General features: G+C 44.0%; 1 protein-coding gene across 1 annotated transcript; it reads right to left on the reverse strand.

Moving 5' to 3' along the window:
• Positions 1–2671: 2671 nt before the first annotated feature.
• Positions 2672–19301, reverse strand: LOC120039072 (vacuolar protein sorting-associated protein 13B-like; the record flags this gene model as incomplete). Its single annotated transcript, XM_038984599.1, has 10 exons — positions 2672–3379; positions 3809–4058; positions 7275–7377; positions 8442–8618; positions 12709–12879; positions 14808–14984; positions 15308–15717; positions 17028–17200; positions 18441–18687; positions 19183–19301. Coding segments are annotated over 10 exons (2073 nt in total), but the record flags the coding sequence as incomplete, so codon positions are not given.
• Between the last annotated feature and the right edge of the window lie 5263 nt (positions 19302–24564).

The following is a 24564-nucleotide window of genomic DNA, read 5'->3' on the forward strand; positions in this document are numbered from 1 at the left end:
TACTGAGCCCTAATGTCACCTCCTAGTGGCCTTGTCAGGATAATACTGAGCCCTAATGTCACCTCCTAGTGGCTTTGTCAGGATAATACTGAGCCCTAATGTCACCTCCTAGTCAGGATAATACTGAGCCCTAATGTCACCTCCTAGTGGCTTTGTCAGGATAATACTGAGCCCTAATGTCACCTCCTAGTCAGGATAATACTGAGCCCTAATGTCACCTCCTAGTGGCTTTGTCAGGATAATACTGAGCCCTAATGTCACCTCCTAGTGGCCTTGTCAGGATAATACTGAGCCCTAATGTCACCTCCTAGTGGCTTTGTCAGGATAATACTGAGCCCTAATGTCACCTCCTAGTCAGGATAATACTGAGCCCTAATGTCACCTCCTTGTCAGGATAATACTGAGCCCTAATGTCACCTCCTTGTCAGGATAATACTGAGCCCTAATGTCACCTCCTAGTGGCTTTGTCAGGATAATACTGAGCCCTAATGTCACCTCCTAGTGGCCTTGTCAGGATAATACTGAGCCCTAATGTCACCTCCTAGTGGCTTTGTCAGGATAATACTGAGCCCTAATGTCACCTCCTAGTCAGGATAATACTGAGCCCTAATGTCACCTCCTAGTGGCTTTGTCAGGATAATACTGAGCCATAATGTCACCTCCTAGTGGCTTTGTCAGGATAATACTGAGCCCTAATGTCACCTCCTAGTCAGGATAATACTGAGCCCTAATGTCACCTCCTAGTCAGGATAATACTGAGCCATAATGTCACCTCCTAGTCAGGATAATACTGAGCCCTAATGTCACCTCCTAGTGGCTTTGTCAGGATAATACTGAGCCCTAATGTCACCTCCTAGTGGCCTTGTCAGGATAATACTGAGCCCTAATGTCACCTCCTAGTGGCTTTGTCAGGATAATACTGAGCCCTAATGTCACCTCCTAGTGGCCTTGTCAGGATAATACTGAGCCCTAATGTCACCTCCTATTGGCTTTGTCAGGATAATACTGAGCCCTAATGTCACCTCCTAGTGGCTTTGTCAGGATAATACTGAGCCCTAATGTCACCTCCTAGTGGCCTTGTCAGGATAATACTGAGCCCTAATGTCACCTCCTATTGGCTGGCAATCCAACCCTGAACAATACATAGTAGATCGACTAACTTTAATAACGAGAGCATGTACTATTGGTCAAGGAAACACGTGACATCACAACTTCAATATTTTATTAGAATGTCATTAATACAATATATTATCCAGGTAGACCAGGAGGGGTCCAACTCTGTCCACGGAGGGCCTGGCGTCTGCAGGTTTTTCCTCTCAGTTAATTTGCCTGTTGCAATTAACTCCTAGACAACCAGGTGAGGGGGAGTTCTTTACTAATTAGTGACCTTAATTAATCAATCAAGTACAAAGGGAGGAGGGAAAACCCCCTCAGACACTCAGACCTCCGTGGAATGGAGTTGGACACGTGACGTAGACCATCAAAAGCATTAGAGTACAAAAACTGTGTTTTTATTTCATAAAACTGTGTTTTTATTTCATAAAACTGTGTTTTAACTGAATTAAAACAAGGTAATGATCTTGGCATGAACTCAAAATACACAGAACTAAACGATTTGATGTTAAAAACATCTCATCGTAATGTGTTACGTCTTCTAGAGAAAATAAAATACATTTGAAAAGCGACGAATCCCACAACCATGTTTTGGTCGACAGCTTTTGGATATGAACCATTTCTCCTGAGCATTCGTCTGATGCTGTTCAACTCCAGCACCACTGGCACCGTGACACCACTGGCACCGTGACGCCACTGGCACCGTGACACCACTGGCACCGTGACACCACTGGCACCGTGACACCACTGGCACCGTGACACCACTGGCACCGTGACACCACTGGCACCGTGACACCACTGGCACCGTGGCACCGTGACACCACTGGCACCGTGACACCACTGGCACCGTGACACCACTGGCACCGTGACACCACTGGCACAGTGACACCACTGGCACCGTGACACCACTGGCACCGTGACACCACTGGCACCGTGACACCACTGGCACCGCGACACCACTGGCACCGTGACCCAGTCAGAGAGGCTCTCGGCTTTAAACAGCTCAGTTATACAGGAATAAAGAGCACAGAGAAACACGGACAATATGACGGGTGAAACGACCAAATGGCAACCTATTCCCAACACAGGGGCCTATGGGGCCTGGGCTAAAGTAGTGCACTATATAGGGATTAGGGTGGCATTGGGTCCTTGTCTATAGTAGTACACTATATAGGGATTAGGGTGGCATTTGGGACGTACTGTAACCCCTCCAGTCTCCGCAACATTAGTGTTCACTGCCACAGGTGTTTTCTTGAAATGTTTAAGAGTAAATCAAAGTTTAAACCCTCTTCCCTTTAATCTATGATGGGGTGCAACGTTTCATAATGCATAGAGGACATTAAAGGCAGTTTGTGGATGTTCAACCTAAAGAGAGAGGACAACAGGTGGGTCTCTGTACAGGTGTGTGTGTGTGTGTGTACAGGTGTGTGTGTGTGTATAGGTGTGTGTGTACAGGTGTGTGTGTACAGGTGTGTGTGTACAGGTGTGTGTGTGTGTGTACAGGTGTGTGTGTGTGTACAGGTGTGTGTGTACAGGTGTGTGTGTACAGGTGTGTGTGTGTGTGTGTGTGTGTGTGTGTGTGTGTGTGTGTGTGTGTGTGTGTGTGTGTGTGTGTGTGTGTGTGTGTGTACAGGTGTGTCAGGGTCTCTGTAAAGGTGAGTCAGCGTCTCTGTAAAGGTGTGTGTGTACAGGTGTGTACAGGTGTGTCAGCGTCTCTGTAAAGGTGTGTGTGTGTACAGGTGTGTACAGGTGTGTCAGCGTCTCTGTAAAGGTGTGTGTGTACAGGTGTGTACAGGTGTGTCAGCGTCTCTGTAAAGGTGTGTGTGTACAGGTGTGTACAGGTGTGTCAGCGTCTCTGTAAAGGTGTGTGTGTGTACAGGTGTGTACAGGTGTGTCAGCGTCTCTGTAAAGGTGTGTGTACAGGTGAGTGTGTGTGTGTGTACAGGTGAGTGTGTGTGTGTGTGTACAGGTGAGTGTGTGTGTGTGTGTACAGGTGAGTGTGTGTGTGTGTACAGGTGAGTCAGTGGAAGCCGATGCGCAGCGCCTTGTTCTTGACCATGGTGAACTTGGAGACGAACACGGCGGCGTGGGCGGGGTCGACCAGGTAACGGTAGGTCTTGGTGACGGCGGGCGGAGGCTCGGCCGGGGTGATGGGAGGAGCCTGCTGGAGGGACGAGGCCGAGGGGGAGAGGAACGCAGACGCACGAGTCACATAGTCCACCAGGCGACCATACTGCTGCTCTGACAACTCCCTCCCACTGTCACCCTGAGGGGGAGGAGGAGAGAGGGGAGGAGGAAAGGAAGAGAGGAGAGAGGAGGGGCGAGGAAGAGAGGAGAGAGGAGGTGGGAGGGGAGGAGAGAGGGGAGGAGAGGAAGAGAGAGGGTAGGAGAGGAAGAGAGAGGGTAGGAGGAGGGGAGGAGAGAGGGGAGGAGGGGAGGGGAGGAAGAGGGGAGGGGGGAGGAAGAGGAGGGGAGGGGGGGAGGAGAGGAGAGGAGGAGGAGAGAGCGGAGGAAGAGGAGGAGAGGAGAGAGGGGGGAGGAGGTTTAGTGATGTTTCCTGCATGTTCTGAAATCTGAATATTTTTGTTCACTGTAGTTGGCTAAGGATAAACACGTCTGCTAAATGACCATATGATGATCACCCCTCCCTCACCCTCCCTCCCTCACCCCCCACCCCTACCTCCCTCACCCCTACCTCTACATCGTTGGTGAGTCTCTGCTGCTGCAGCGTGAGGGTCAGCGCCCCCAGGTGGTGGGGGTCTTGTTGACAGGCCACCTCAGTGATGGGGAAGGCCTGCTGTTGTGTGTCCTCAGACAGACTGACCACAAACACCACCTCCCCTGTCAGCAGCAGACACCCAGCATGCTCCTGACCCGACCCGGACACGATCACCACCTCCAGGGACATGTGCACCTCTGGACGACCCAGGGACTGGAGCATCTTCCTGGGGAGGGAGGAAGAGGAGACAGACACAGAGCACAGAGAGAGGTCAGCCGGGAGGAAGAGGAGACAGAGAGAGGTCAGCCGGGAGGAAGAGGAGACAGATACGCAGCACAGAGAGAGGTCAGCCGGGAGGAAGAGGAGACAGACACAGAGCACAGAGAGAGGTCAGCCGGGAGGAAGAGGAGACAGACACACAGCGCAGAGAGAGGTCAGCCGGGAGGAAGAGGAGACAGACACACAGCACAGAGAGAGGTCCGCCGACAGATGAATATACAAGAATCCCATTAGACCACATGACCATACAAATGTATACACACGTTAAGTCACTAGATGTGTTGAACCTATTCAAACACTACCACACATGTTAAGTCACTAGATATGTTGTACCTATTCAAACACTACCACACATGTTAAGTCACTAGATATGTTGTACCTATTCAAACACTACCACACATGTTAAGTCACTAGATATGTTGTACCTATTCAAACACTACCACACATGTTAAGTCACTAGATATACTGTACCTATTCAAACACTACCACACATGTTAAGTCACTAGATGTGTTGAACCTATTCAAACACTACCACACATGTTAAGTCACTAGATGTGTTGAACCTATTCAAACACTACCACACATGTTAAGTCACTAGATATGTTGTACCTATTCAAACACTACCACACATGTTAAGTCACTAGATGTGTTGAACCTATTCAAACACTACCACACATGTTAAGTCACTAGATGTGTTGAACCTATTCAAACACTACCACACATGTTAAGTCACTAGATATGTTGTACCTATTCAAACACTACTACACATGTTAAGTCACTAGATATGTTGTACGTTTTCAAACACTACCACACATGTTAAGTCACTAGATATGTTGTACGTTTTCAAACACTACCACACATGTTAAGTCACTAGATCATTCAGTCTGGACAGCTTTAAGCAGTACAGCTTAAAGACTTTACTTGCACATTCATCTTCTGCACATCTACCATTCCAGTGTTTAATTGCTATATTGTAATTACTTCGCCACCATGGCCTTTTTATTGCCTTAACTCCCTTATCTTACCTCATTTGCACTCACTGTATATAGACTTTTTGTTTTCTTTTGTTCTACTGTATTATTGACTGTATGTTTTGTTTATTCCATGTGTAACTCTGTGTTGTTGTTTGTGTCACACTGCTTTGCTTTATCTTGACCAGGTCGCAGTTGTAAATGAGAACTTGTTCTCAACTGGCCTACCTGGTTAAATAAAGGTGAAATTAAATAATACATTAAAATAAAAACGATCCTGCACGGCCTTTCCCCTCCATGGAAGCAGATTTTAATTTATTCCTTATTCTACCAGGTCAGTTGACTGAGAACACATTCTCATTTACAGCAACCACCTGGGGAATAGTTACAGGGGAGAGGAGGGGGGGATGGATGAGCCAACAGGAAGCTGATGATGATTAGGTGGCCATGACGGAGGGCCAGATCGGGGATTTAACCAGGACAGCAGGGTTAACACCCCTACTCTGACGATAAGGGCCATGGGATCTGTAGTGACCACAGACAGTCAGGACACCCGTTTAACATCCCATCCAACCCTACACAGGGCAATGTCCCCAATCACTACCCTGGGGCGTTGGGATTTTATTTTTTAGACCAGAGGAAAGAGTAGCCTCCTACTGGCCCTCCAAAACCACCTCCAGCAGCACCGGGTCTCCCAGACCGACCAGAACCAAACCTGGTTAGTTCCAGCAGCATCGGGTCTCCCAGACCGACCAGGACCAAGCCTGGTTAGTTCCAGCAGTGGGATGCAAGGCGGTTCTGCTGGCCATGCTGAAGGAAACCACCTCCAGCAGCATCGGGTCTCCCAGACCGACCAGAACCAAACCTGGTTAGTTCCAGCAGCATCGGGTCTCCCAGACCGACCAGGACCAAACCTGGTTAGTTCCAGCAGCATCGGGTCTCCCAGACCGACCAGGACCAAACCTGGTTAGTTCCAGCAGCATCGGGTCTCCCAGACCGACCAGGACCAAACCTGGTTAGTTCCAGCAGCATCTGGTCTCCCAGACCGACCAGGACCAAACCTGGTTAGTTCCAGCAGCATCGGGTCTCCCAGACCGACCAGGACCAAACCTGGTTAGTTCCAGCAGCATCTGGTCTCCCAGACCGACCAGAACCAAACCTGGTTAGTTCCAGCAGCATCTGGTCTCCCAGACCGACCAGGACCAAACCTGGTTAGTTCCAGCAGCATCGGGTCTCCCAGACCGACCAGAACCAAACCTGGTTAGTTCCAGCAGCATCGGGTCTCCCAGACCGACCAGGACCAAACCTGGTTAGTTCCAGCAGCATCGGGTCTCCCAGACCAACCAGAACCAAGCCAGCAGAGGGGTGCAGGGCGGTTCTGCTGGCCATGCTGAAGGACACCACCTCCAGGATAACAAAGGGCAGTAACTACAGGGGACTGCTCAGCCAATCAGCCCTCAGCCAATCAGCCCTCAGCCAATCAGCCCTCTCAGTAACAGCTACAAGGGGACTGCGTTGTCCATTTCAGACACAGTGAGCTCAGCCAATCAGCCCTCTCAGTAACAGCTACAAGGGGACTGCGTTGTCCATTTCAGACACAGTGAACTCAGCCAATCAGCCCTCAGCCAATCAGCCCTCAGCCAATCAGCCCTCTCAGTAACAGCTACAACATACTGGAATGCACTGCTCATAGACTTGACAAACTGATCTGATTACTTACTGTGCACTTTGACCCTTTTAAATCCCGGCCCAAATCAAACCCGAAGCCTGTACACCTGAGTTACCTGTGTCTCCTCCTATGTCAGAGGACAGCTGGCGACAGTGGTTTCTTTAACAGATTATTGTCGTCGTTAGAATCCTATTGTATTGGGATGTCATGTGTTTTGTAGTGAGTATGTGTGTTTGCGTAGCGGCTGTGTATTTGCCCTGACTTTCCCAGGACACATTTACATGGATGTTTCATGACTGTAATATTGATGATGTTTAATGTACACTGTCCCTGTCTAATTAATAAATACATTCCACGGTCCTCCAAGAGTTTCTGAATCTCTTCTTCTACTTCAGTTTGCTCCTCCGTTCCTGCAGCTTGGTGGGGAAGCAAATGAGCAGCAGGGATCCCTTTCATAAAGGTGACGTGGCTGTTGGGGAACTGGGCTGTGTGTGTGTGTGTGTGTGTAGAGTTCAGCTCTTACCAGACGTATTTGACGTGACTGTTGGGGGCGAGGGCTGACTTCTGGTCTGCTGGGAGGTACAGCTGTTTGGGGAGCTGCCAGAGACCAGCCCCATGAAGGATACCTGCTCAGGACAACCACACACACACACACACACACACACACACACACACACACACACACACAGAGTAGACCAAAGCAGAAAGGGTCAGTGTACAGTAGACTAGCCCCTACTCAGTCCCCAAGGCCCACAGGATGTGTGTGTGTGTTCCTGTGTGTGTGTGTGTATGTGTTACTGTCTGTGTGTATGTGTGTGTGTTAGCATGTGTGTGTGTGTGTGTGTGTGTGTATGTGTTACTGTGTGTGTGTATGTCTACATATGCAGCTTGTTGCCTCGTCTTCCTGTCAGCCGTGAAGTGACACGATGACGTCATGCATTTTAAAACAGGTCATAAAACATCCTACTGCTGATGATCTCACTGCTCTGGCACTCTGGAACCTACCCCCCCCCCCCCCCCCCACCCTGTGTGTTGTAGATCCTACCCCCCCCCCCCCCCACCCTGTGTGTTGTAGATCCTACCCCCCCCCCCCCCCCACCCTGTGTGTTGTAGATCCTACCCCCCCCCCCCCCCCCCCCCACCCTGTGTGTTGTAGATCCTACCCCCCCCCCCCCCCCCCACCCTGTGTGTTGTAGATCCTACCCCCCCCCCCCCCCCACCCTGTGTGTTGTAGATCCTACCCCCCCCCCCCCCCCCCCACCCTGTGTGTTGTAGAACCTACCCCCCCCTGGCAGTATGTGTTAGCATACTGCCAGGACCCCCCAGGACAGAACACTACAGTACTGTTGAGGGAGTAATCTGTGCTAGCTGGAGTGGGAGGCTCGTAAAGAAAAACAACAATTGCTTAACAGGGGACTTGTAGTTCAGTGTAAAAGCGCTGGAATCCTCCCATAAAGTTGATGTGTAACGTTTTGACCAGAAGGTCTTCGTCAGGCCTGAGTGACAACACACCGGTTGTGTTGGATGTGTGTCCACTACTGTCGAACAGTGGCGTGTTAACAAACGATCAGGACCGTCGTCGTAAATAAAGAATTTGTTCTGAGTTGACCTGCCAGTGGTAAAATAAAAAGAAAAAAAGCTCAAATGAAATGTTTAAATGAAACATAAACAGTGAAGTGTGTGAACCCACCGTATCCCGTCTGAGAGACCAGCTCTGCGGCGCCCCCTATAGGTTTGGTAAAGACCCCCACGATGCCTTTCCCCACCCCAGAGATGACCCCTTTGGCCTTGCTGCTTGCTGAACTCTGCATCTCTGAACCCCGCTGGAAGTTCTGCATGGGTTGGTCCACGATGCCAGCGATCGCTCCTGGAGACAACAGAGTATCATATATTACAACAGAGTATCATGTATTACAACAGAGTATCATGTATTACAACAGAGTATCATGTATTACAACATAGTATCATGTATTACAACAGAGTATCATGTATTACAACAGAGTATCATGTATTACAACAGAGTATTACAACAGAGAATCATGTATTACAACAGAGTATCATGTATTACAACATAGTATCATGTATTACAACAGAGTATCATGTATTACAACAGAGTATCATGTATTATAACAGAGTGTCATGTATTACAACAGAGTATTACAACAGAGAATCATGTATTACAACAGAGTATCATGTATTACAACATAGTATCATGTATTACAACAGAGTATCATGTATTACAACAGAGTATCATGTATTACAACATAGTATCATGTATTACAACAGAGTATTACAACAGAGAATCATGTATTACAACATAGTATCATGTATTACAACATAGTATCATGTATTACAACAGAGAATCATGTATTACAACAGAGTATCATGTATTACAACAGAGTATCATGTATTACAACAGAGTATCATGTATTACAACATAGTATCATGTATTACAACATAGTATCATGTATTACAACAGAGTATCATGTATTATAACAGAGAATCATGTATTACAACAGAGAATCATGTATTATAACAGAGTATCATGTATTACAACAGAGTATCATGTATTATAACAGAGTGTCATGTATTATAACAGAGAATCATGTATTATAACAGAGTATCATGTATTACAACAGAGTATCATGTATTATAACAGAGTATCATGTATTACAACATAGTATCATGTATTACAACAGAGTATCATGTATTACAACAGAGTATCATGTATTACAACAGAGTATCATGTATTACAACAGAGTATCATGTATTACAACATAGTATCATGTATTATAACAGAGTATTACAACAGAGTATCATGTATTACAACAGAGTATCATGTATTACAACAGAGTATCATGTATTACAACAGAGTATCATGTATTACAACAGAGTGTCATGTATTACAACAGAGTATCATGTATTACAACAGAGTATCATGTATTATAACAGAGTATCATGTATTACAACAGAGTATCATGTATTATAACAGAGTGTCATGTATTACAACAGAGTATCATGTATTACAACAGAGTATCATGTATTATAACAGAGTATCATGTATTATAACAGAGAATCATGTATTACAACAGAGAATCATGTATTACAACAGAGAATCATGTATTACAACAGAGAATCATGTATTATAACAGTGTTACAACATAGTATCATGTATTACAACAGAGTATCATGTATTACAACAGAGTATCATGTATTATAACAGAGAATCATGTATTATAACAGAGTGTCATGTATTACAACAGAGAATCATGTATTATAACAGAGTATCATGTATTATAACAGAGTGTCATGTATTATAACAGTGTTACAACATAGTATCATGTATTACAACAGAGAATCATGTATTACAACATAGTATCATGTATTACAACAGTGTTACAACATAGTATCATGTATTACAACATAGTATCATGTATTACAACATAGTATCATGTATTACAACATAGTATCATGTATTACAACATAGTATCATGTATTACAACATAGTATCATGTATTACAACAGAGAATCATGTATTACAACAGAGTATCATGTATTACAACAGAGTATCATGTATTACAACATAGTATCATGTATTACAACATAGTATCATGTATTACAACAGTATCATGTATTACAACATAGTATCATGTATTACAACATAGTATCATGTATTATAACAGAGTATCATGTATTACAACAGAGTATCATGTATTACAACAGAGTATCATGTATTACAACAGAGTATCATGTATTACAACATAGTATCATGTATTACAACAGAGTATCATGTATTATAACAGAGTATCATGTATTACAACATAGTATCATGTATTACAACATAGTATCATGTATTACAACATAGTATCATGTATTACAACATAGTATCATGTATTACAACATAGTATCATGTATTACAACAGAGAATCATGTATTACAACAGAGTATCATGTATTACAACAGTATCATGTATTATAACAGAGAATCATGTATTACAACAGAGTATCATGTATTACAACAGAGTATCATGTATTACAACAGAGTATCATGTATTACAACATAGTATCATGTATTACAACAGAGTATCATGTATTATAACAGAGTATCATGTATTACAACAGAGTATCATGTATTACAACAGAGTATCATGTATTACAACATAGTATCATGTATTACAACAGAGTATCATGTATTACAACAGAGTATCATGTATTACAACAGAGTATCATGTATTACAACAGAGAATCATGTATTATAACAGAGTGTCATGTATTACAACAGAGTATCATGTATTATAACAGAGTATCATGTATTACAACAGAGTATCATGTATTACAACAGAGTATCATGTATTACAACAGAGTATCATGTATTACAACAGTGTTACAACATAGTATCATGTATTATAACAGAGTGTCATGTATTACAACAGAGTATCATGTATTACAACAGAGTATCATGTATTACAACAGAGTATCATGTATTATAACAGTGTTACAACAGAGTGTCATGTATTACAACAGAGTATCATGTATTATAACAGAGTATCATGTATTACAACAGAGTATCATGTATTACAACAGAGTATCATGTATTACAACAGAGTATCATGTATTACAACAGAGAATCATGTATTATAACAGTATCATGTATTACAACAGAGTATCATGTATTATAACATAGTATCATGTATTATAACAGTGTTACAACATAGTATCATGTATTACAACAGAGAATCATGTATTATAACAGTGTTACAACATAGTATCATGTATTACAACAGAGAATCATGTATTATAACAGTGTTACAACAGAGTATCATGTATTACAACAGAGTATCATGTATTACAACAGAGTATCATGTATTATAACAGTGTTACAACATAGTATCATGTATTATAACAGAGTGTCATGTATTACAACAGAGTATCATGTATTACAACAGAGTATCATGTATTACAACAGAGTATCATGTATTACAACAGAGTATCATGTATTACAACAGAGAATCATGTATTATAACAGTATCATGTATTACAACAGAGTATCATGTATTATAACATAGTATCATGTATTATAACAGTGTTACAACATAGTATCATGTATTACAACAGAGAATCATGTATTATAACAGTGTTACAACATAGTATCATGTATTACAACAGAGAATCATGTATTATAACAGTGTTACAACATAGTATCATGTATTACAACAGAGTATCATGTATTACAACAGAGTATCATGTATTACAACAGAGTATCATGTATTACAACAGAGTATCATGTATTACAACATAGTATCATGTATTACAACAGAGAATCATGTATTACAACAGAGTATCATGTATTACAACAGAGTATCATGTATTACAACATAGTATCATGTATTACAACATAGTATCATGTATTACAACAGAGTATCATGTATTATAACAGAGAATCATGTATTACAACATAGTATCATGTATGGCTGAGTGACTGGCTGAGTGACTGTCTGAGTGACCGGCTAACTGTCTGAGTGACTGGCTAACTGACTGACTGACTGTCTGAGTGACTGGCTGACTGAGTGACTGGCTGACTGGCTGAGTGACTGAGTGACTGGCTGAGTGACTGGCTGACTGGCTGAGTGACTGTCTGACTGTCTGGCTAACTGACTGTCTGGCTAACTGAGTGACTGGCTGAGTGACTGGCTGTCTGGCTGACTGTCTGGCTGAGTGACTGGCTGTCTGGCTAACTGGCTGGCTGAGTGACTGACTGACTGACTGGCTAACTGACTGACTGGCTAACTGACTGATTGGCTGAGTGACTGGCTGAGTGACTGGCTGTCTGGCTGAGTGACTGGCTGACTGTCTGGCTAACTGACTGTCTGGCTAACTGACTGACTGGCTGGCTGAGTGACTGACTGGCTGGCTGAGTGACTAGCTGACTGACTGACTGTCTGTCTATACTCCACCCACCCAGTAGGCTGATGCCCAGTCTAGACAGGCCCTGTCTGAGTCCGTCCCCCAGGCTCTCAGGTAGCTGTCTCCTCCACTCCTCCTGCCTGGTATAGTGCTCCTCATCCAGGGACAGCCGGTCCATGTTCCTGGCCAGGCTGGTCGCCAGGTTGGTGATGGACGTCAGCGTGCCTATAGGAAGAGACAGGAGAATTAACTGACTAACCTGTTCCCAGACCTGTTTAAAAATATACAGGATTTAAAGGCACAATCCTGAGTTTATATTTCAGACCAACAGATGCCTCGCTACTAGGTATGGTACCTTTAGAGATGTGTTAGAGATGTGGTATGGTACCTTTAGAGATGTGTTAGAGATGTGGTATGGTACCATTAGAGATGTGGTATGGTACCATTAGAGATGTGGTATGGTACCTTTAGAGATGTGGTATGGTACCTTTAGAGATGTGTTAGAGATGTGGTATGGTACCTTTAGAGATGTGGTATGGTACCATTAGAGATGTGTTAGAGATGTGGTATGGTACCTTTAGAGATGTGTTAGAGATGTGGTATGGTACCTTTAGAGATGTGGTATGGTACCATTAGAGATGTGTTATGGTACCTTTAGAGATGTGGTATGGTACCATTAGAGATGTGTTATGGTACCTTTAGAGATGTGGTATGGTACCATTAGAGATGTGGTATGGTACCTTTAGAGATGTGGTATGGTACCATTAGAGATGTGTTATGGTACCTTTAGAGATGTGGTATGGTACCATTAGAGATGTGGTATGGTACCTTTAGAGATGTGGTATGGTACCATTAGAGATGTGTTAGAGATGTGGTATGGTACCTTTAGAGATGTGGTATGGTACCATTAGAGATGTGGTATGGTACCTTTAGAGATGTGTTAGAGATGTGGTATGGTACCTTTAGAGATGTGGTATGGTACCATTAGAGATGTGTTATGGTACCTTTAGAGATGTGGTATGGTACCATTAGAGATGTGTTATGGTACCTTTAGAGATGTGGTATGGTACCATTAGAGATGTGGTATGGTACCATTAGAGATGTGGTATGGTACCTTTAGAGATGTGGTATGGTACCATTAGAGATGTGTTATGGTACCTTTAGAGATGTGGTATGGTACCTTTAGAGATGTGGTATGGTACCTTTAGAGATGTGGTATGGTACCATTAGAGATGTGGTATGGTACCTTTAGAGATGTGGTATGGTACCTTTAGAGATGTGGTATGGTACCATTAGAGATGTGGTATGGTACCTTTAGAGATGTGGTATGGTACCATTAGAGATGTGGTATGGTACCATTAGAGATGTGGTATGGTACCTTTAGAGGTGTGGTATGGTACCATTATAGATGTGGTATGGTACCATTATAGATGTGGTATGGTATCTTTAGAGATGTGTTAGAGATGTGGTATGGTGCCTTTAGAGATGTGGTATGGTACCTTTAGAGATGTGGTATGGTACCATTAGAGATGTGGTATGGTACCTTTAGAGATGTGGTATGGTACCTTTATAGATGTGGTATGGTACCTTTAGAGATGTGTTATGGTTCCTTTAGAGATGTGGTATGGTGCCATTAGAGGTGTGTTAGAGATGTGGTATGGTACCTTTAGCGATGTGGTATGGTACCATTAGAGATGTGGTATGTTACCTTTAGAGATGTGGTATGGTACCTTTAGAGATGTGGTATGGTACCTTTAGAGATGTGTTAGAGATGTGGTATGGTACCATTAGAGATGTGGTATGGTACCTTTAGAGATGTGGTATGGTACCATTAGAGATGTGGTGTGGTATGGTACCTTTAGAGATGTGTTATGGTTCCTTTAGAGATGTGGTATGGTGCCATTAGAGGTGTGTTATGGTACCTTTAGAGATGTGTTAGAGATGTGGTATGGTACCTTTAGAGATGTGGTATGGTACCTTTAGAGATGTGGTATGGTACCATTAGAGATGTGTTAGAGATGTGCTATGGTACCTTTAGAGATGTGGCATGGTACCATTAGAGATGTGGTATGGTACCATTAGAGATGTGGTATGGTACCTTTAGAGATGTGGTATGGTACCTTTAGAGATGTGTTAGAGATGTGGTATGGTACCTTTAGAGATGTGTTTGACGAATGAGGTGGTTCCTCGTGACACTCCGCTGACGAAGGCCCCGGGGCCCCGGGTTAAACCCTCATATGGCAGGCGGAAGAAGTCTGCTACTCCGTTACCGATGGACCTCACCAGACTGGCAGGACTTCCAAGGAGATCCAGAGACCCCACCACCCAGCCTGGAGAGAGGGAGAGAAAGAGAGAGAGAGAGGGAGAGAGAGAGCGAGAGAGGGAGATTGAGAGAGAGAGGGCGAGGGAGATTGAGAGTGAGAGAGAGAGAGAGAGGGATCGAGCGAAAGATGGAGAGGGAGAGGGAGTGAGAGACGTCAGGACAGCCCACAGGCCCCTAGAGTACGGTACCTGCCAACCCTGAGGACCGGCCGACGAGGGGAAGCTGTCACACGTCAATAAACAATGTGACGTAACTTCACTAGTCTGACTGTGGCACCCCTACACACACACACACACACACACACACACACACACACTCCCTCCCACTCACCAGCTCTGAACAGGGCGCCGGCAGCGTAGTGCATGGTGAGTGCGTGAATCAGCTGTCTGGCTGTAGTACAGAGCGGTCCTCTGTCGAACAGGGAGAAAGACAGCGGGGTGTGGTCCGAGGCGATGTAGAGCTTCAGAGAGGCGTGGATGCTAACCAACACGTTGACCGGCTGAATGACCAGTCGCTGCAGCCTCAGAGGGTGCACCAGGGCTGGGATGGACTGAAGGACGGTCTCCGGGAGCAAGGGACCACCGTAGTGCTCTGAGAGGTTAGGGCCCGGGGAAGGGGCCAGGGCTGAGTCTGGGATGTAGGTGTGAAACAGAGTCTTGATGTAGTAGACGAAGGTGTCCTCTAGGTAGAGACGGGCTGGTTTGATGTGGAAGGTCAGTTGGTCCACACTGTAGTCCTCCCTGTAGGAAAGACAAGGCCCCAGTCAGGAACAGCTTTACCTCAACCAGCAGCAGGCTATTGAACAGAGGACCACAGGACCCAACATGGGACACATGACATGGCTGGACGGTGTCTCACAAGGGACAATGATGGAGAGATCTGCTCTGTCTGCTCACCTTCCCTTGTATTGTATTAATGATGCTGTATTAATGATGCTGTATTGATGCTGTATTAATGATGCTGTAATAATGATGCTGTATTAGTGATGCTGAATCAATGATGCTGAATCAATGATGCTGTATTGATGATGCTGTATTAATGATGCTGTGTTAATGATGCTGTATTGATGATGCTGTTTTAATGATGCTGTATTAATGTTGTATCAATGATGCTGTATTAATGATGCTGTATTAATGATGCTGTATTAATGATGCTGTATTAATGATGCTGAATCAATGATGCTGAATCAATGATGCTGTATTAATGATGCTGCATTAATGATGTTGTATTAATGATGCTGTATTAATTTAATGATGCTGTATTAATGATGCTGTATCAATGATGCTGAATTAATGATGCTGTATTGATGTTGTATTAATGATGCTGTATTAATGATGCTGTATTAATGATGCGGAATCAATGATGCTGAATCAACGATGCTGTATTAATGATGCTGTATTAATGATGCTGAATCAATGATGCTGAATCAATGATGCTGTATTAATGATGCTGTATTAATGATGCTGTGTTGATGTTGTATTAATGATGCTGTATCAATGATGCTGTATTAGTGATGCTGTATTAATGCTGTATTAATGATGCTGTATTAATGATGATGTATTAATGATGCTGAATCAATGATGCTGAATCAATGATGCTGAATCAATGATGCTGTATTAATGATGCTGTATTAATGATGCTGAATCAATGATGCTGAATTAATGATGCTGTATTGATGATGCTGTATTGATGATGCTTTTTAATGATGCTTTTTTAATGATGCTCTATTAATGATGCTGAATCAATGATGCTGTATTAATGATGTTGTATCAATGATGCTGTATTAATGATGCTGTATTGATGTTGTATTAATGATGCTGTATTGATGATGCTGTATTAATGATGCTGAATCAATGATGCTGTATTAATGATGCTGTATTAATGATGTTGTATTAATGATGCTGTATTCATTGAATGATGCTGTATTAATGATGCTGAATTAATGATGCTGTATTGATGTTGTATTAATGATGCTGTATTATTGATGCTGTATAGTTGGTATGCTGATATTGGTATTACTTCCATGGCCAACACAGTGATGGTATTATACCTGTCCAGGGTGAGACCCAGCTGGAGGAAGCACGACGCCTTAAACTCCTCCAGGGCCTGTAGTGAGGTGGTGGGGTTGGCATCGCTGGTCCAGAGGGGAAGCTCCACACTCTGCTCCTGGCACAACAACACCGGGAAGTGGAAGCTGGCACGGTTATACAGCTGGTTGTCCACCTGGACGAGAACAGAGGAATATCTAGTTTATATAGATCTATACTGTAGTTATACAGCTGGTTGTCCACCTGGACGAGAACAGAGGAATATCTAGTTTATATAGATCTATACTGTAGTTATCCAGCTGGTTATCCACCTGGACGAGAACAGAGGAATATCTAGTTTATATAGATCTATACTCTAGTAATACACCTGGAAGAGACCAGAGGAATATCTAGTTTATATAGATCTATACTGTAGTTATCCAGCTGGTTATCCATCTGGATGAGAACAGAGGAATATCTAGTTAATATAGATCTATATAATCTAGTTAGTGTAGATCTATACTGTAGTTATCCAGCTGGAAGAAAACAGATTAATATCTAGTTAATATAGATCTATACTCTAGTTATACCGCTGGTTATCCACCTGGACGAGAACAGAGGAATATCTAGTTAATATAGATCTATATAGTGTAGTTAATATAGATCTATACTGTAGTTATCCAGCTGGACGAGAACAGAGGAATATCTAGTTAATATAGATCTATATATTGTACTTAATATAGATCTATACTGTAGTTATCCAGCTGGACGAGAACAGAGGAATATCTAGTTTATATAGATCTATATAATCTAGTTAGTGTAGCTCTATACTGTAGTTATACACCTGGACGAGAACAGAGGAATATCTAGTTAGTGTAGATCTATACTCTAGTAATCCACCTGGAAGAGAACAGATGAATATCTAGTTAATATATAGTGTAGATCTATACTGTAGTTATCCAGCTGGAAGAGAACAGAGGAAGATATTTAGATGGCGGAATCAGGAAATGTACCTTTTCTAAGTTTTCTATTTTACAGAAGATGTTTCGCATTGTTTCACAGTCGATGAAGAAAGAAAAGCCTTCATGTTGCTCCTGTGCTTTATTTCTTCATGCAGACACAATGTTTTGGCTGAAACAGCCTTCGCCAGGTGACCTATAAACAGCCTTCGCCAGGTGACCTATAAACAGCCTTCGTCAGGTGACCTATAAATACCCTTCGTCAGGTGACCTATAAATACCCTTCGTCAGGTGACCTATAAATAGCCTTCGTCAGGTGACCTATAAACAGCCTTCGTCAGGTGACCTATAAATAGCCTTCGTCAGGTGACCTATAAACAGCCTTCGTCAGGTGACCTATAAACAGCCTTCGGCAGGTGACCTATAAACAGCCCTCGTCAGGTGACCTATAAAGGTGACCTATAAAAGTCAACCCACCTGCAGGCTGGCACAGTGGACTTCCACCAGACAGGCCTCTCCCATCCCGGCGGTGACCAGCCTCCTGCCTCCTTCACCCAGCCCCGTGCCAGAGTCACCCAGCCGTGCAGGACACAGGTTCAGTAGCAGTTTGGACAGAGTCAGCCTTAAGAGCTCCACGGAACCCGAACGACTGGTGATGTCATCACTCAGCGACACACTGGCCTCGCTCAGCAACACCCTGAACGCCAGCTTCCGATTGGACGTCCTGAGAGACAGATATCAATCAGTTATGTTGATCCTTTAAAAATTGTTTTATTGTTGATAAAACAAAGGGCTGGCTGGGGTTTACACAGAACGGTGGTTACAGCGCCCCCCAGTGGTGAAATAGAATATGTCCTGCATCCTTTGTCAGGGTCAACTATGACCTGCTAATGTTGTTGATGCAGGTTATAATTAACTGCTCATCATTATCAATTATAGATTACATTAAAACAAAGCAAAAATCATATACTTTATTATGATACAAATATAGTGTCTTGTTTGTCTCTCCTGTAGTAGGGTTAGAGGTTAAAGGTTAGGTGTTAGGGGTTAGGGATTAGAGGTTAGGGGTTATATGTTTGGGGTTAGAGGTTAGGGGATGTAAGGACTGGTACCTGTTGTACAGGCTCATGACAGAGTCCACGCTGGGTTAGAGGTTAGGGGTTATGTGTTTGAGGTTATAGGTTTGGGGTTAGAGGTTAGGGGATGTAAGGACTGGTACCTGTTGTGCAGGCTCATGACAGAGTCCACGCTGCCCTCTGGTGCCAGGGTGAGGATGACTGTGCCACCCTGATGGACTACGTCTATGTAGAGACAGCCAAACCCTGGTAGGAAAACCACCTGCAACACAACACACCTTTACTCAGGACATTTACTCAGACCCAGAAGGACCTGCTGAAGTGGTGCTGCCAACAAGAGACAATATATACAGACAGAATACAGAATATAGTCATTTACACATCAACTACATGCAGTACAGACCATATGGCTACAGTAAACACAGACGACAGGAGAGTTAGACCTCTCTATAGTAAACACAGATGATAGGAGAGTTAGACCTCTCTACAGTAAACACAGACGACAGGAGAGTTAGACCTCTCTATAGTAAACACAGATGATAGGAGAGTTAGACCTCTCTACTGTAAACACAGACGACAGAAGAGTTAGACCTCTCTATAGTAAACACAGATGATAGGAGAGTTAGACCTCTCTACAGTAAACACAGACGACAGAAGAGTTAGACCTCTCTACAGTAAACACAGATGATAGGAGAGTTAGACCTCTCTATAGTAAACACAGATGATAGGAGAGTTAGACCTCTCTACAGTAAACACAGATGATAGGAGAGTTAGACCTCTCTACAGTAAACACAGATGATAGGAGAGTTAGACCTCTCTACAGTAAACACAGACGATAGGAGAGTTAGACCTCTCTACAGTAAACACAGATGATAGGAGAGTTAGACCTCTCTACAGTAAACACAGATGATAGGAGAGTTAGACCTCTCTACAGTAAACACAGACGATAGGAGAGTTAGACCTCTCTACAGTAAACACAGATGATAGGAGAGTTAGACCTCTCTACAGTAAACACAGATGATAGGAGAGTTAGACCTCTCTACAGTAAACACAGACGATAGGAGAGTTAGACCTCTCTACAGTAAACACAGATGATAGGAGAGTTAGACCTCTCTACAGTAAACACAGATGATAGGAGAGTTAGACCTCTCTACAGTAAACACAGATGATAGGAGAGTTAGACCTCTCTACAGTAAACACAGATGATAGGAGAGTTAGACCTCTCTACTGTAAACACAGACGACAGGAGAGTTAGACCTCTCTACTGTAAACACAGATGATAGGAGAGTTAGACCTCTCTACAGTAAACACAGACGACAGAAGAGTTAGACCTCTCTATAGTAAACACAGATGATAGGAGAGTTAGACCTCTCTACAGTAAACACAGACGATAGGAGAGTTAGACCTCTCTACAGTAAACACAGATGATAGGAGAGTTAGACCTCTCTACAGTAAACACAGATGATAGGAGAGTTAGACCTCTCTACAGTAAACACAGATGATAGGAGAGTTAGACCTCTCTACAGTAAACACAGATGATAGGAGAGTTAGACCTCTCTACAGTAAACACAGATGATAGGAGAGTTAGACCTCTCTACAGTAAACACAGATGATAGGAGAGTTAGACCTCTCTACAGTAAACACAGATGATAGGAGAGTTAGACCTCTCTACAGTAAACACAGACGATAGGAGAGTTAGACCTCTCTACAGTAAACACAGATGATAGGAGAGTTAGACCTCTCTACAGTAAACACAGACGATAGGAGAGTTAGACCTCTCTACAGTAAACACAGATGATAGGAGAGTTAGACCTCTCTACAGTAAACACAGATGATAGGAGAGTTAGACCTCTCTACTGTAAACACAGATGATAGGAGAGGTAGATCTCTCTACAGTAAACACAGACGATAGGAGAGTTAGACCTCTCTACAGTAAACACAGATGATAGGAGAGTTAGACCTCTCTACAGTAAACACAGATGATAGGAGAGTTAGACCTCTCTACAGTAAACACAGATGATAGGAGAGTTAAACCTCTCTACAGTAAACACAGACGATAGGAGAGTTAGACCTCTCTACAGTAAACACAGATGATAGGAGAGTTAGACCTCTCTACAGTAAACACAGATGATAGGAGAGTTAGACCTCTCTACTGTAAATAAACCCTAACCTTGACTTTGCCTGGGGTCGTCCTGCCACCCCTCTGTAACCTGACACAGACGACCTCTCTGACCCTACCGCCCGCCCGCCAGACACCACCCAAAACACACACTCCTGGTAGACACAACCCCAAGCACACACCAGGGTCACCCAGAGTTGGTATGTGTTGAACTCTGGATTGATTTACAGTCTAAATTTACATTAGGAGCACTAAGCGTAAAGTTGTGACCCTTATTGGTTAAGGATTGGGGGGAGAGTGACCCCTATTGGTTAAGGATTGGGGGGGAGGGTGACCCCTATTGGTTAAGGATTGGGGGGGAGGGTGACCCCTATTGGTTAAGGATTGGGGGGAGGGTGACCCCTATTGGTTAAGGATTGGGGGGAGGGTGACCCCTATTGGTTAAGGATTGGGGGGAGAGTGACCCCTATTGGTTAAGGATTGGGGGGAGGGTGAATGTGACCCCTATTGGTTAAGGATTGGGGGAGGGTGACCCCTATTGGTTAAGGATTGGGGGGAGGGTGACCCCTATTGGTTAAGGATTGGGGGGAGGGTGACCCCTATTGGTTAAGGATTGGGGGGAGGGTGAATGTGACCCCTATTGGTTAAGGATTGGGGGGAGGGTGACCCCTATTGGTTAAGGATTGGGGGGAGGGTGACCCCTATTGGTTAAGGATTGGGGGGAGGGTGACCCCTATTGGTTAAGGATTGGGGGGAGGGTGACCCCTATTGGTTAAGGATTGGGGGGAGAGTGACCCCTATTGGTTAAGGATTGGGGGGAGGGTGACCCCTATTTGTTAAGGATTGGGGGGAGGGTGAATGTGACCCCTATTGGTTAAGGATTGGGGGGAGGGTGACCCCTATTGGTTAAGGATTGGGGGGAGGGTGACCCCTATTGGTTAAGGATTGGGGGGAGGGTGACCCCTATTGGTTAAGGATTGGGGGGAGGGTGACCCCTATTGGTTAAGGATTGGGGGGAGGGTGACCCCTATTGGTTAAGGATTGGGGGGAGGGTGACCCCTATTGGTTAAGGATTGGGGGGAGGGTGACCCCTATTGGTTAAGGATTGGGGGGAGGGTGACCCCTATTGGTTAAGGATTGGGGGGAGGGTGACCCCTATTGGTTGTTTTGTCTATGGCCCCTATTCATGTTTTGTCTATGGGTGGTACGGGGGATAATGTTGGGTTTATGGGTGGTACGGGGGATAATGTTGGGTTTATGGGTGGTACGGGGGATAATGTTGGGTCTATGGGTGGTGGTACGGGGGATAATGTTGGGTCTATGGGTGGTGGTAGGGTATAATGTTGGGTTTATGGGTGGTGATAGGGGATAATGTTGGGTCTATGGGTGGTGGTAGGGTATAATGTTGGGTCTATGGGTGGTGATAGGGGATAATGTTGGGTCTATGGGTGGTGGTAGGGGATAATGTTGGGTCTATGGGTGGTGGTAGGGGGATAATGTTGGGTCTATGGGTGGTGGTAGGGTATAATGTTGGGTTTATGGGTGGTGGTAGGGGATAATGTTGGGTCTATAGGTGGTGGTAGGGGATAATGTTGTGTCTATGGGTGGTACGGGGGATAATGTTGGGTCTATGGGTGGTGGTAGGGTATAATGTTGGGTTTATGGGTGGTGATAGGGGATAATGTTGGGTCTATGGGTGGTGGTAGGGGATAATGTTGGGTCTATGGGTGGTGGTAGGGGGATAATGTTGGGTCTATGGGTGGTGGTAGGGTATAATGTTGGGTTTATGGGTGGTGGTAGGGGATAATGTTGGGTCTATGGGTGGTGGTAGGGGATAATGTTGTGTCTATGGGTGGTACGGGGGATAATGTTGGGTCTATGGGTGGTGGTAGGGGATAATGTTGGGTTTATGGGTGGTACGGGGGATAATGTTGGGTCTATGGGTGGTGGTAGGGAATAATGTTGGGTTTAGGGGTGGTGATAGGGGATAATGTTGGGTCTATGGGTGGTGGTAGGGGATAATGTTGGGTCTATGGGTGGTGGTAGGGGATAATGTTGTGTCTATGGGTGGTACAGGGATAATGTTGTGTCTATGGGTGGTGGTAGGGGATAATGTTGTGTCTATGGGTGGTAGGGGATAATGTTGGGTCTATGGGTGGTGGTAGGGTATAATGTTGGGTCTATGGGTGGTACGGGGGATAATGTTGGGTCTATGGGTGGTGGAACGGGGGATAATGTTGGGTCTATGGGTGGTGGTACGGGGGATAATGTTGGGCCTATGGGTGGTGGTAGGGGATAATGTTGGGTCTATGGGTGGTGGTAGGGGATAATGTTGTGTCTATGGGTGGTGGAAGGGAATAATGTTGTGTGGCTCTTGCAATGCCAGTATAGTGGGTCTGATTCTTAGGACCAACCATACATAAAAAAATGTCTGCAAGCATGTCCAACCTAAATGGCAGATATCAGCGGGTAGTATTAGTTGTTGACCTGTTAAATGGCAGATATCAGAGGGTAGTATTAGTTGTTGACCTGTTAAATGGCAGATATCAGCGGGTAGTATTAGTTGTTGACCTGTTAAATGGCAGATATCAGCGGGTAGTATTAGTTGTTGACCTGTTAAATGGCAGATATCAGAGGGTAGTATTAGTTGTTGACCTGTTAAATGGCAGATATCAGTGGGTAGTATTAGTTGTTGACCTGTTAAATGGCAGATATCAGTGGGTAGTATTAGTTGTTGACCTGTTAAATGGCAGATATCAGAGGGTAGTATTAGTTGTTGACCTGTTAAATGGCAGATATCAGTGGGTAGTATTAGTTGTTGACCTGTTAAATGGCAGATATCAGCGGGTAGTATTAGTTGTTGACCTGTTAAATGGCAGATATCAGTGGGTAGTATTAGTTGTTGACCTGTTAAATGGCAGATATCAGCGGGTAGTATTAGTTGTTGACCTTTTAAATGGCAGATATCAGAGGGTAGTATTAGTTGTTGACCTGTTAAATGGCAGATATCAGTGGGTAGTATTAGTTGTTGACCTGTTAAATGGCAGATATCAGCGGGTAGTATTAGTTGATGACCTGTTAAATGGCAGATATCAGTCGGTAGTATTAGTTGTTGACCTTTTAAATGGCAGATATCAGAGGGTAGTATTAGTTGTTGACCTGTTAAATGGCAGATATCAGTCGGTAGTATTAGTTGTTGACCTGTTAAATGGCAGATATCAGCGGGTAGTATTAGTTGTTGACCTTTTAAATGCAGATTCAGAGGGTATATTAGTTGTTGACCTGTTAAATGGCAGATATCAGTGGGTAGTATTAGTTGTTGACCTGTTAAATGGCAGTATCCAGGGGTAGTATTAGTTGATGACCTGTTAAATGGCAGATTCAGAGGTAGTATAGTTGTTGACCT

This window comes from Salvelinus namaycush, unplaced genomic scaffold (assembly GCF_016432855.1).
Source record: "Salvelinus namaycush isolate Seneca unplaced genomic scaffold, SaNama_1.0 Scaffold2502, whole genome shotgun sequence".
NCBI classification, from domain to species: domain Eukaryota; kingdom Metazoa; phylum Chordata; class Actinopteri; order Salmoniformes; family Salmonidae; genus Salvelinus; species Salvelinus namaycush.